Source organism: Mastigoproctus giganteus, chromosome 1 (genome assembly GCF_048544385.1).
Source record: "Mastigoproctus giganteus isolate SK-2022 chromosome 1, ASM4854438v1, whole genome shotgun sequence".
NCBI lineage: Eukaryota > Metazoa > Arthropoda > Arachnida > Uropygi > Thelyphonidae > Mastigoproctus > Mastigoproctus giganteus.
The window spans coordinates 47389021-47403929 of NC_143575.1; the positions used below are offsets into that span (position 1 = coordinate 47389021).

General features: G+C 36.8%; 1 protein-coding gene across 1 annotated transcript in view; it reads right to left on the bottom strand.

Moving 5' to 3' along the window:
• Positions 1–14909, bottom strand: part of LOC150090766 (putative polypeptide N-acetylgalactosaminyltransferase 9) — a 134596-nt gene that overhangs the window by 104620 nt on the left and 15067 nt on the right. Inside the window, exon 2 of the mRNA XM_090371424.1 lies at positions 14689–14855. Within this exon, the coding sequence (XP_090227550.1) occupies positions 14689–14855 (167 nt within the window). The remainder of the gene's footprint in view (positions 1–14688; positions 14856–14909) is intronic.

Here is a 14909-nt window from a genome sequence, read left to right on the forward strand (position 1 = left end):
CAAATTGAGGAAAGACAGATGTAGGATTGATGTCAGGAAATTTGCCTTTAGCCAGCGGGTAGTTGGTTGGTGGAACAGACTTCCATCCCTTGTTGTGGAAGTTGATAGCCTAAATAAATTTAAGGTTCAGCTGGACAGCTATTTCAAATGAACGGAGGGGTGAAGTGGAAGTTTTTTTTTTTTTTTTCTGGCTGATGCTGCATAAGCTTGCTTTCTTGCATCATATGCCTCTACTAATGCTAATGCATAATTTTATGCAATCGGTTCCATTCACAGAAAAAACCAAATCTGTTGCTTCACAGTAACAGAAAGATTTATCCATAGCTTTGAACAATCCAAAATCGTAGATAAATGCTGGAACCAGAGCACTAACAACCTACACTCCTTCTACCATTTCTTGCATTTCTTATGTATCCCAACATTGAGTTCAACCGTGAAGTGGAAAAGGATAAATAAATGCCATTCCTGAACTTCCTTATCATCAAATCAGATGAATTAATGTATATATCAAATTCTCTATTCATAATTTCCATTACAGTTTTCCTAAATTAAAGGGAATGGTTGAAGAGGACACACCACTAAGTATAATGGATCTCATGATCCTTTGTCCTTAATGAATCTCGTAGCATCTTGATGGTCTAGATCAGCGGTCCCCAACCTTTTTTTAACTGGCGAACCCCTTTCAACATAATATTTTTAATGCGAAACACTAAGCCTATATTCTCTGAAATCTTATAATTTTTCCGAATTTTTATTATAAAATATTTCCAGTACTTCAATTTTATAAGTGACATTGTGTAATAATAAAAAATAATTTTTAAATATTATTTATACTTTGTAAAGCAGTGATTATTCAGTCCAAACTAGATTTCGAACGGGCTAAGAGTGGAAAACTTGCTTCTTATCCAAATGGTAGCCAGGCATTCTGGTCTCTTGCCAAACCTATTGGCTGCAATTTTTGCCCATCTCTGTTCCCACCTCTGTCAAAACCCAGATGGTTCTGTTGCCACATCAGCCAAAGATAAAGCTGACCTGCTAGCATCCTATTTTTCTTCTAACTCATGTATTGATGATCTTAGTAAATCACCTCAAACCATTCAATGCCTACTGTGGTCTTCCGTCAAAAGGATATCAGAATAATTTTGGATGAATCCGATGATAAGAAATCTCCAGGTCCTGATGGTATTTCTCCATTTGTTCTCAAAACCTGTGCCCCTGAACCTACTCCTATTTTGTGTTGTCTTTTTTCACTTTCCTATTCCAAAGGTGTTTTTCCTTCTTGGAAATTTGCTCATATCCAGCCATTTCCTAAAAAGGGTGACAAATCCCTTCCATCCAATTATCATTCCATTGCGGTTATTTCTACTCTTTATAAAGTAATGGGGAAATCAATTAACCACCAACTCTTAAACCATCTGGAAATATTTCATCTGATCAACGACCACCAGTATATATTCCGTCAGTATCGTTCCACTGGTGATATTCTGGCTTAAACTGCCCTACCATTAATATCTGGACACCCCTCCATGGATGGGGAAACAGGTCCTATGCATGCAACACGTCACAGAACCTGCTATAAATATGCACGCTGGGCTTCAAACAGATAATTGCAAAAGCAGGCATGCAAGAATACACATTCAGCAGAATTACCTCAATAGCTCAAAAGAATTGATCTAATCAAATGTTAGATGCTGATTAACATGGTGTAAGGAGCACAAATCCTGGGCTGTAGAGCAGTGGGAAACAATCCTATAGACAGACAAGTCGAGGTACACACTCTACCAGTCTGATAGCCATTCCTGGGTGTGGCAAATGCCAGGGGAACACTTCCTTCCTGATTGTATCCTCTCTACAATGAAGTTTGGTGGAGGCAGTGTCATGGTATGGGTCTCCTTTCATGGTTTGGCTTGGGTCCATTAGTTGTTATCGACAAAACAATGAATGCTGTGGACGATTATGCACTTCCAATATTATGGCAATACTTCGGAGAAGGCCTATACCTGTATCAACAAGACAATGCACCATGCCATACTGCTCGAATCGTAACAGAGTGGTTTGAGGAATGGGTATAGAAAAGTTGGATTGGCTAGCCCAGTCTTGATCTGAACCCTATCGAGCATCTTTGGGATGTATTGGATCGTCGGATACGTGCACGTCGAGATCGCCCAAAGAACAAGGCCGAACTGGTGGCTGCATTAAAGGTTGAGTGGAGGAACATTTCACCTGACATTTATAAAATGCTGGTTGAGAGTATTCCACGAAGATTGAAGGGCCGTCGTAAAAGAAAATGTTTTCAGGACAAAATTTTAAATGACATAATAAAAGCTCTTTTATTGTCTAAAGGCTAGTGTCTGGATATTAATGGTAGAGCAGTGTATGTTATCCATCTATGAACAAATTTAATGGAAAAATTTGGTGAAACTCAAGCCATTGCTCTTGACTTTTCAAAGGCTTTTGATCATGTTTGGCATAAACGCCTTCTAAATAAAATACCATCCAAATGGTTTGCCACTGTTCTTTGTAATTGGATATCCAGTTTTCTCTCTGACCGTTCACTACAGGTAATGGCAGATGGCTCTCTGTCTTCTAACTTCTCCATTAATGCTGGTGTTCCCCAATATTCAGTTCTTTCTCCCACTCTTTTCCTCTTGTATATATTAATGACCTTCTTCCATTGACCGGAAATCCTATCCATAGTTTTGCTGACTATAGCACATTGCATTTCACCTTCCAGTTTGAGAAACCTTGCCATGCTGAAACAGCTTCAACTTCAAGTATCCACTGCCAATTCCTTAAATGCTAATCTCCAGTTAATTTTCCCGTGGGGCAAAGATAACTTAATTTCATTCCTTCTAAAACTCAGTCCCGTCTTATATCTCGCAAAAAGGATTCTTCTTCTCCCCTGCTTATCTCCGATGATGCTCCGATTTCTAGGCAAGATCTTGGGGATTACCCTGACTTCTAATCTCTCTTGGCATAAAGCACATTACAAATATTGCGTTTTCTGCATCTAAAAAATTGGGTTTTCTCTTCCGTTCTCAGCATTACTTTTCTTCCAAACTGTTGTTGACTCTGTAGAAATTGTAAATCCGGCATACCATGGAATATTGTTCCCACATCTGGGGGCAGTACCCCCCCCCCCCCCCGAACCTCTCTCAGGCTTCTAGATTCCATTCAAAAGAGGGCAGTTAGGTTAATTAATGTCTCATCTGTTTGTTTTTGTTTTATTTTTTTTTTTTTGTTTTTTTTTAAGAGCATTAGCAACTAAGGCCATATTGCTCCAGGATATGCGGTGGTCATTCCCTGACCTTTCTGCATCTTCCGTATTTGGTGGTGACGGGCTCGAACCCCGGTCTAATCAAGAAGTGCGTGATACGCACTACTGCTCTTTCCCATCTGGCTGCGGAGGTGCTGTCTCATCTGTAACAGAGTCTCTCCACTCTGTCTCATAGACACAAATTTCTGTTTCTGCTGCATGCCTTTTCTATAGATACTTGCATGGGAACTGTTCTTCTGAATTGGCTTCTATAATTCCCGCTCTCTCTCTCTCTCTCTCTCTCTCTCTCTCTTTCTCTCTCTCTCTCTCTCTTTCAAAGAAGTCCGAACACATGCTGCAACCAGTCAACATCCTTTTACTGTCCAAGTTCAAACAGAACCAACTTTTCTTCTTACTCATTTATTCATTCAACTTCTGTTTTCTGGAACAACCTTCCTTCATATGTATTTCCTGAAAATTACAATCTACAAAAGTTCAATTCTGTCATTCTAATCTTCTTTCATCTTTTCACCCCTCAACCCATGCATAGGCACCTCCGTAGCCAGGTAGGCAGGAGCAGCAGTGCGTAGCACACGCTTCTTGATTAGACTGGGGTTCAAGCCCGTGACCACCAAATACAGAGGATGTAGAAAGGTCAGGGAATGACCACCGCATATCCCCTGAGGAATATGGTCTTAGTTGCTAATGCTCCTAAAAACCAAAATAACAACAACAACAACCCATGCATGGTACTAAGTACTATATGTTCTTAAAAAAAGAAAAGTACCTATACATAACAATGGTCCTTGAGAATGAAAAAAAATTTAGTATGAAAAACATATTATATTTATTTAACATGATATACTGTAAGATAGTAAACTAATTCTAAGGAATTGTGGGATATGTGGTTTCTTTCTTTGGCAATTCTTTACTTTTTGTTTAATTTTAATTCACTTTATTGTGTATTATTAGTTATATTTTGAAATTTACAATAATATACCTATGTAAATCTAAGCAGACGCCATTAGTGAATTTTTTGTGCGAACCCCCTGGAACACTTTCACAAACTCCCAGGGGGTTCGCAAACTACCGGTTGGGAACTGCTGGTCTAGTTGGAATGATAAGTATAAAAGATCTTGTGATCCTTTATCCTTGTAGTCCTCCAGACCTGTTACACAGCTGAGGGTCTTAGCATGAAAATAGTTCACATCAACTAGCTTTTCGAATATAATGGATATCCAGAAGATTTAATTCACACAACAATGACAGATCATCAACAGATTCCAAACTCAAGACTAAAATCACTCTTAGATTTTAAGAAGGTCCAGGATTTTGATGTCTACAACATCAAAATATAACCTGTGCAATGTCAGTCTTCCCTAACCTGATTTTTCCCACATAATTTTCAACAACAGGTCACTGAACTATCTACTTCAACAGTTCCAGATCCAAAATCACTTCACACTCACACAGATTAGTAATGAGACAACGATTGAAGGCTACAATATAGCTTCAAATCACTATGGACAGAAATCAGCAACAGAGAGATACTGACAATTTTATGGCACACACATATTGCTTGTATATTTTAAACACTGAAAACTCTCAGCCCAAGAGAATCTGTCATTGATGCCTGCTTGAAAACCCATTAGCCATAGTCTGTGTAGTCAACAGTGCTGGCCTGATCAGCTAATTCACCACTTTCACATCACTTGAGCACAACTTAAACTGACTACAACTCAGATCACTCAATCACCTGTAACTAGGTTTCTAATTTGTCTACACTGACAGAATCTAACTGATAACTCCACAGATGCTCCTGTGGATGTGCTTGTTTTCTGTCTGTGCTTTTTTTCTGTAAGTTGAATGATGGAAAAATCCTGTTTGGATTTTTCCATTATCTGCTAAAACTTATTTCTACAAAAGAAGTGAGGCGAATTACTTCTGCCTAATACACACCACATCACATTTTTGAATATCTCCTGCTGGAGGAAACATTCTAAAGCATGATGAAAGAACCAGCTATTCAAGAATAATTCTGGTTTCATTTTTGCTAGTCAAGATTTTTTTGCCAATTTTATATAAAAGTCTATTGTTTTCTATATAAATATTTCTATTTTTCTGTTATCACTAATGAAAACATTGGAAGGTGTTGAAACTATTATGTTCAATACGAGCTTGCTTTTAAGTACATTACAAAGGACTATCTGAAAAATTTTCAGTCTTCTTTCCTACTATAAAATTGGAGAAATTGATCAAATTTAAAACTTTACCAAGAGTAATTGCAAATTATAATGTGCCACTAAAATGAAAACAGGAATACAAGATATGCTGTAAATCAGAGAGAAAGAAAAATGTTATCACAAAACAGAGACATAAAAAGAAAAAGAGACTGACAAAACTCAGAAGTAAAAAGAAAAAACTCAAAATACGTAGAATTTAAAGTTATTTGTGGATTGTCTCACCTAACAGCTGCAGACAACTGAGTTTTTGATTACTGATGGACTATAGAAATTTTATGGAACATTCTTCAGAAAGGACCATAGCATTTGCATATCAGTTTCATTACCAGATTAAACTCAGAAAAATGATATGGAGTTGATTCACCATTTTGGTGATCATCTTGGTTGTTGTTGTTGTTGTTGTTATTTGGTGTTTTAGGAGCATTAGTAACTAAGGCCATATTGCTCCGAGATATGCGGTGGTCATTCCCTGACCTTTCCGCATCTTCCATATTTGGTGGTGACGGGCTCGAACCCCTGCTCCTTCCCACCTGGCTACGGAGGCGCATCTTGGTTGTAATGGTACCTAGTCTAACAGACTCCTCAGCAAAATATCTATTGTGCATTAATTGCTGATTCAAGATCTGGTTAGTATTTGTAAGGCCATATGATACAAGGAAGCAAACCTTTTCTGCATTAGCCAAAAATAAATAAATATATAAAATAATAACAAAAAAAAAAAAAAAAAACCCCAGAATATTCATACTATTCCCATATCTAAAAGGCAATCATCCAATTCTGCTTAAAATTAGCCAGGCTCACTGCCTCTACCATATTAGGAAGCAAGGAAGAACAAACCTTCCTAGTTCATTTTACTCAATCCTTTCAGTGCCTTATACACCTCAATTACATCTCCCCTTAGATATCATCAAACTTTGAAATCTACACCTCCTAGGCCATTCTTCATATGTGCATTTCTTTGCACTCATCACTAATTTGATTATCCTTCTCAGCACCCTCTCCAGAAAGTGATTTTTTTTTTTTTTAGGCATGATCTCCAGAGCTGAATACAATATTCCAAATGCAGTCAAACCATTGCCTTGTAAAGAGGGATAATGATGTCCTTCTCCTAAATAGCAAAGACATTATAAATCATAGACAGGATATCATGTGCCTTCCTAGCCATCTATTTACACTGGATGAAAAATTTCATGTCCAACTGAATCCAACACCTAAGTCTTTTTCATCTTGAACCACTTTTACCTCCTCTTTTCCTCTCTAATTATATATGTCATTCCAGGATTTCTGGTTCCCAAATGCATAACATTACATTTGGGAGCTTTAAACTTTGGTTGCCTTTTGGACCATATATACAACCAATCTAAGTCTTTTTGAAGCAACATGGCCTGGCATGAATTGTTAACCACACTTCACACCTACCTTCAAATCACCAGCAAACTTTGACAGCTTACTTTGGATACCCGGGTCAATATCATTTATGAAATTCAGAAATAGGAGAGGACCTAAAACCAATCACTGAGAGACCACCCTGAAGACTGACCATTTATGACCTTTTAGTCAGGCTGTGATTCAGCATAGGATCATCAGTAATTTCAACTTCTTCCAGTTTATATAGCAGTCTTCCATGAGGGACAATATCATAAGCTTCATCAAAGTCTGGATATAATTTCTAGTTCAAAAAAATATGTGCCGTCCTAAGTATGCATGTAGATTTATTGAGCAATTATGGAAATTGTGTTATTATTATTTTCTGGGAATTATAGGCAAAAAAGATCTAATAGACCAGGATCCATCACTTGGTCTATTAAATCTACACCACCATCCATGTTACAATTTTTGCCTTTCACTTATGGAAAAAAAGGAGAGATAGCTAAGTGCACATTAGTCATTTTCAAGATTAGTGTTGTAAATACTTAATTTAATTAAATAATAAAATTTAGCAATTCAAATTCAATCATATTATGGCCATAGCAATTGTAGTACATTTGAAGTTGAATTTTTTTAATCATTATTAAGCAGATAAAGTTATATTTAATACGCATTAGTATCCTTTCACTCTGCTTAATAGCATAAGCCATAGGCTTTCTTGCACCATGCAGCCATTACTAATACTAATACTAATACTAATACACCAGTAACAACTGAATCTGAAAGAGGCTTTCATCTTCAGCTACATACACTGAAGTTTCATGCATATGATTTTATGCATGAAATTTTATATCTTAATCTTAATGATTTTATAAATTTGAAAATGAAAGAGTAATAATTTCATGTTTATAATGATTTTTCAAATTTTCAGCTGAATTGATAAAAGTAACAGGTAGAGAAATAAAAAACATTTTTAAATCTTTGAAATTTTCTTAATGAGGACATTAGTATATTTAATAAGCATTGCAATCCATTAGTAAAAGTTCAATATATATTCCAAGCAGAATTCAAAAAAACCAAACTTTTTTTCAGAAATAAAGAAAAACCTTTTTGGATCTGTCAGAAAAGGTGCCATTACCATTGTAATAAGTGGTGATATTATCGTTTTCAGGTGCTAAAAACTTATATATAGTGCACATAAATCTACAGGAGTTTGATTCTGAATACATTAAGCATTTTTTAATAACAAAAAAAAAAATCCTGAGATATTTTGTTTATTACTTGTTATGCCACTGTAGTTGCCATAACGTAGAACCCTCAGAGCAGTTATAGCGACTGCCCATCAACATCACATGGAAAAGGCCTGGGTTTGAATCTCATTAAGATGGGATGGAAATGGGTTTGAATTTTTTTTAACACCATGTCCATGCACGGTTCTCCTCAAACAAAATCTCAGGTTTTTCATCCAACAAAATAAACAAACCATAGAATACAGTCAGTCCTTGTATAACACGTGTTTACGCTACACGAATTCGATCATACATGATTTATAAATAGGGGAACGATATCTTATATAACACGAACCGAATTCACTTATGCACGACTCGCCTTTGTGTTTACAAGAAATGGCAGTCGAACGCAGAATCATCCCAACCGAATGCAACATGAAAGAGAAGATTCTGAGAATGTATTTATGTATTTATGTTTTTTATATCAGTGAAGGGGAAACACATTTCACCATAATAACGTAAAAACCAACACAATTCCAGCTATCGATATAATCGCAAATGCAATTAGATCGAGTTTACTACCAGTTTATAACAGATTCCACTAGCAGAAACACAACTGGAAATTGTTTTTATTGTCTTATGGTAGTAACCCCTAGAAATGTGCTTTAGTAAACTGTGAGGTGTTAATAGTGTATCTCTGCCTTTACAGTGTTGTTTATTCAGTTGCTACACCGCGCGCAACTTTGTTGATGTGTATCAAGCGTGCCTATCCTCATTTTGTAATTGTGCTTTATTCCCTAAAAATGTGTAAAAATACTTAAAAGGTGTGAAAAGGAAGCGTCCTGGTGAAGACACTGCAGATTCAGAGAGAAAAAGAAAAGCAATAGCAATAAACAGAGGTGGACTGGGTCAAAAATTCTTAACCGGGAAAATTTATAGTGGCCTCATACTATGGTTTATGGCCAAAATCACACCGGCCTCTGGCCCACCAGGGTTTCCCCGGTAAGGCTTATGGCCAGTTCGCCTCTGTCGATAGAGAAAAAATATGAAATTGTGAAATGCTTTGAGCGACATGAAAGACCATGTGATATTGTACGTGCTACAGACCTAAATGAGGCAATGCCGAGAATTAGAAAGAATGCAGAGAAAATAAAAACAACTTTCATAGCAGGAACAACTCAAAGTGTAATTAAAATCCATTAGATTAAGAAACAAAGAATTGGAAGAGATGGAATGGCTGTCATCTGTTTGGACAGAAAATCAAACAAAAAACAAGTTTGCTTACGATAGAAGCAAAAGCATTAGCAAAATTTTATTATGTAATAGTCGTAATAAAATACGTAAGTATTTTATTACGATTATTTATTGTGTTTGGTAATGTTTTGGTTACAAATGTGTGTTCAATCTTGGGTGGTCAGCACCTAACCCTATTTTTCCCATAGGGCCTGTTGTTTATATTGCACGATTTTGCATTGCACGAGGGTTTCTAGAAACACAAATATCGTGCTATACGAGGACTGACTGTACACACATTTTATCAACATAATACACTGATGCCTGATAGCCTTAGTTGTATTACTAAAAATTAAAAAAAAAAAAACAACATGGTTTTAGATTGTGAACTGCAAAGTCAAATAATTTTGAACTCCTGGGAATTAGCATTCATAGAGGCATATGATGCTATGTAAGCCAGGAATGGATAAGTTTTTGAAAAATTTTGCCATTTTTATTGACCTAATTAGCATATTAAATTGTATTCTATAAATACCTTTATAGTCCTAGTCACATTCATTAGTTTATTTTTAAATTTAGCTAGAGATTTTGTAAGTTACAACTAAGTATATGCAGAACCTTTACATCAGTGATTTAGTGAGAATATCTTATCTCCTAACTTGCACTTTAGCCTTTATAGGTGAATTCTATTGTTTTAACAGTGGTAAATAGGTATCTCCAAATTTCAAATCATGAAGGTTGGTGTTAATAGATAATTTTATTTTCTATTATAATTAACTTATACTTTAGAAGCGTAACAGTATGCGTAATACATATAGTGTAAACTTTAAGTCGTAATACATATATTTAAGGCACCTCCGTAGCCAGGTGGGCAGGAGCGGAATTGCGTAGCACACGCTTCTTGATTAGACCGAGGTTCGAGCCCGTGACCACCATATACAGAGGATACGGAAAGGTCAGAGAATGACCCCTGCATATCCCCGGAGCAATATGGCCTTAGTTGCCAATGCTCCTAAAAAAAACAAAAAAAACAAATAACATATATTTAATAATGTAAACTTGATTATGTAATAATTATTATTGCTGCATAATCGATAAATAGTGTCATTAGAGCATTTTATTATAAGGAGTGCAGTATAAGTTTAGTGCCGTATTCTCAATTAAATTGAATTTGAATGAAAATAATGCCTCAGTCCAGAGCAGCAAAGCAAAGGGCTCAAAGTAGTGGAAGTGCTGTGGCTTGTGGGGGGGAAGTTGCCCTACGAATCACAGCTTTATGAAATGTACTACTAGTTTCATGTTTGCAGATCAATCTGAGACAGGACACAGCCAAGTGGGATGTCTTTGCTGCTGGTGTTCAATGTAAAGAGAGTGAGGATATTAGGTGTCAACTATGTTCTGATGGGTGTTCATGAGCCTGATTGAAGAATGGATGCCCTCGAAGGAATTAAACTGGGGCCCCATAAAGCTCTGAGGTGTCCAAGTCAATGAAAGAGCTCACACTTACGCATCAGGCAACACAACCTCCCAAGGCAGAATGCACTGGTAACACAGGAGGTACTTATTGTAAGAGAAACATGAAATATACTGTGCAAAAAGGATAATTTTTTTTTTTTTTTTTTTTTTTTGTTAGTTGTTGGCGCATCGGCTTCTGTGGCCATAATGCACCTCCTAAAGTTTTTTTGCATTTACTCTGATCCAAGCCCGAGGTGGGATTCGAACCTGCAACTTTTGGGTTGCCAGGCAGGCACTTTACCCACCTGGCTAGCCCACTAAGCAAACAAAAAGGATAGATAGCATAGGATCAGGGTATGTATTACATGGACAAAATCAGGTCACCTTTTAAGAACATAAAAGATCATATTTTTGTACCAGTTGGCACTAATGACATTAAGAGTAGGTGATTTAAGACTTACTTAGTACAGGGCAATGTTGAGAAAAAGTCACGAGTTAGGATTAAATTTGAAAGTGTCTGCAATTCTGCCCAGATACGATAGGAAGGTCTACATAATGTCAATCAATTAAGATCTGGAGAGACTGTGCAAGGCTCATTTGGTAGAATTTTTCTCAGCGTGATCTGTGCTCTTTAACAAGAGATACTGTTTCTACAGGTATGAGATACACTTAAATAAAAAGAGTGCAAAAATAGGAACTGTTAGATTGGTCAGAAAACTACTAACTTGGGGGGGATATACAGACTAATATATTAACAACAGTCATGGGCAGAGGTAATAGTGATTCTTCCACTTCTGCTTCTATTGGAACATGCAACAGCCCAAAAATCAATGTACTGGGGATTTCAAGTCCTGCTGTGGGCCATCTTGGAACAAGGAATTACATGGGCGGTGTTAGTGTAACTAAGAGTAAAAACAGGTACATATATACTTGAATGTACACCAATGTGAGGACCACAGTAAATAAATGTGATGAATTTGAAGTGCTGATCATCAAATGCAGACCTTGTAGTGATATCAGAGATGTGGTGCCACTCAGATATAAGGGAAGCAGAATATGAATATGGGGAGTATGTATATAGAAGGGACAGAGAGAGGAAAGGAGATGGAAGGGGTTATGCTCTTAGTTAAGAAGCACATAAAATCTAAGGCAGTGCATCCAGTTGACATGGATGGCCAGTGCAATGTTGAGTCTGTTCAGTTTGACATAAGCACTGAATAAGCAAAACTGATTGTAGGGATATGTTATAGGCCCAATGACTGTGAGGAGTACCAAGAACAACTATAGAGAGGAGTGGGCCAGTAAATCAGAATGTCACATAATGGAGGATTTTAACTTTCCAGATATTGACTGGAACTAGCAAGGCTTTTGCATATTTATTGGATGACTGTTTTCTATAACAGAATATTAAGGAGGCAACAAGAGAACACTATTCTAAATATGATTATCAGCAGTGATTCTTCATGAATTAATAATCTGCAGATAAAAGAACCAATAGGTAGCAGTGATCACAGTGTATTGATGTGAGATTTACTTAAAGATATAACTACTGTCAGGGGTAAAGGTTAGGATTTTTGCTTTAGTTAAGGAGACTACAGTAGTCCCAGAGAGTTTTTAAATTCTATACACAAGGAACAAATAATGATATTAACAAGAAATTCTAAATGAGAAGTAGTTAGGAAAATAATCATAGAAGATACTAGGCTTTTCATCAGAACTAACAAATACAGTTCAAGGATTAGACCAAAATGGATGTCAGAAGATCTGATAAGATCATTTAACATCCATCTGATCATCTGAATTTGAATATGGGGAGTATGTATACAGAAGGGACAGAGAGGAGAAGGAGGAGGAGGAAGTAGAGGAGACACATGACAGAAGTAAATTGCATGGGATGCATATAAATTATCAGGTGATAAAGAAGCCTATGGTAGTATAAATCAGTCTGTAATCAAATCAAAAAGGAGTGTTTATACAAGCTAAGGCAGATGACAAGAAGCCTCTTCAAAAGTAAAGACTTCTTTACTTATATTAACAGTAGAAGGAAAGGGATGAATCACATTGATCTACTTGATGTCGATGGTTTAACTCTTATGATCCTGCTCAAGTTACTGTCAGGCTGAATAGGTATTTTGTATCTACATTCACACATGAGGAATTATTTAAGGAAGTGGATGTCAGAAGTTAATTAAACTCTAACAGGGAACTAAATGATTTTGTAATAACTCAGAGAAAAGTAGAAGAGGAAGTGTCAAAGTTAAACATAAAAAAAGATATCGCGGGTGAATGGATATATCCAACTATGTTAAAGGAGGAAAGCAAACTCTTTGCCATAATTATGAGAGCATCTTTGGATTCAACCAAAGTCCGTGTTGACTGGAGACGTGCAAATGTATTCCCAGTTCACAGAGGGGGGGGAGCCAAAGGGTGACAAGTAATTACAGATCGGTTAGTTTAACTTCTGTTCCAGGAAAAATAATGGAGCCACTGGCTAAAGACGAGATGCAGGACCACCTAGGCAGAAGTACAGTTATACTTCAGTCACAGCATGGATTCATTAAGGGGAGATCTTGTTTAACCAATTTCATTAGATACTATGATACATCGAGCCCGTCACCACCAAATACGGAGGATGCGGAAAGGTCACGTAATGACCACCGCATATCCCCAGAGCAATGTGGCCTTAGTTGCTAATGCTCCTAAAAACCAAACAACAAACAAACAAACTATGATATAGAGACAAAGAAACTGGATGCAAAAAATAATTCTGATTCTCTTTGTGGACTATTGCTATTAGTTGAGTTCCACAGAGTTCGGTGTTGGGCTCGTTGTTTTCTGCATTTAATGATAGTGGTGAAGGGATAGCAGGCTTAGATAATACAGATGACACAAAGGTTGGCAGGGTAGTAAACGACAGTAATTAAGATTTTTTGCTGCAACAAAATCAAGAAAAAGGCAGATGGGCTGAGAAATGCAATTGAAGTTTAACATTGACAAATGCAAGGTACTGCATATGGATAGCAATAATCTGAGGGTAACATACCAAATGTGTGGTACTACACTCAAGGTGGTGGAAAATAAAAAGGACCTAGGGCTAATTGTGCAGTTAGATATGAAGTTCTCTGAGCAGTGAAGACAGGCTGCCAGGACAGGTCATGGGGTTATGTAAATGATATACAAGAATTTTGGTAGCAAGGATAACATGATTATCCCATTGGATAAAGCAATGGTCAGGTCACATCTCAGTACTGCATACATGTCTGGAGGCCTCATTTTAGGAAAAATGTAGAGCTGCTGGACTGAATAAAGAGAAGGGCAATGAGAGTGGTGAGGAGAACAAAGGGGTACTCTTACCAAGAAAGGTTTCAGTTCTGCAAACTGCAGTGTCTAGACAGCTGTGAGGTAATCTGAATGATGTGTTCGAGGCTTTGAATGGCTTGAACCAACTCAGTGCTGATGGGGGGGGGGGTTCTTCCTCTTGCTCAGACTATAAACATAAGGGGATATACATTCAAACTAAAGACAAATGGTTGCAGAATAGATGTGTGGAAGTTTGCCTTTAGCCAACTGGTGGTTGTTTTCTGGAACAAGCTTCCATCTGTTATTGTGAAAGTGTTTAGTTTGAATAAATTCAAAGAACTAGACAAACTATTCGAGGGAATAGATGAAATGGAGATTTATTTTTTTTGGGTGATGCTTATAAGCTTGCTTTCTTGCATCATTTGTCACTACTAACTATCCATAATGCCGGAAACAATCTCAAAACAGAATCTTCAATATTTGTACACAAGATCAGATTTGTCTAATTGAGTCCGTAGAATTCCCTGAAGGGTAAGGTTCTAATTATTTATTAATAGCCAAGTCAGTTCTAGAAAAAATAGAATACTACCACACTGCTACTTACCAAAGGTTGAATAATCATCAACCAAAATGATATTCTTCAAAAGATGAGATGGAGAATTATCCAAAACACTGTGGACTGTACGGAGAAGAGTACTCCAAGCTTCGTTGTGGAAGCAAATTATGACACTTGTGACCAATATGGATTCTAAGTATGTCTTATCTTGACAACTAAAAAAAAAAAAAAACATACTATGCATATTCAACCCTTTTATTTATATGTAT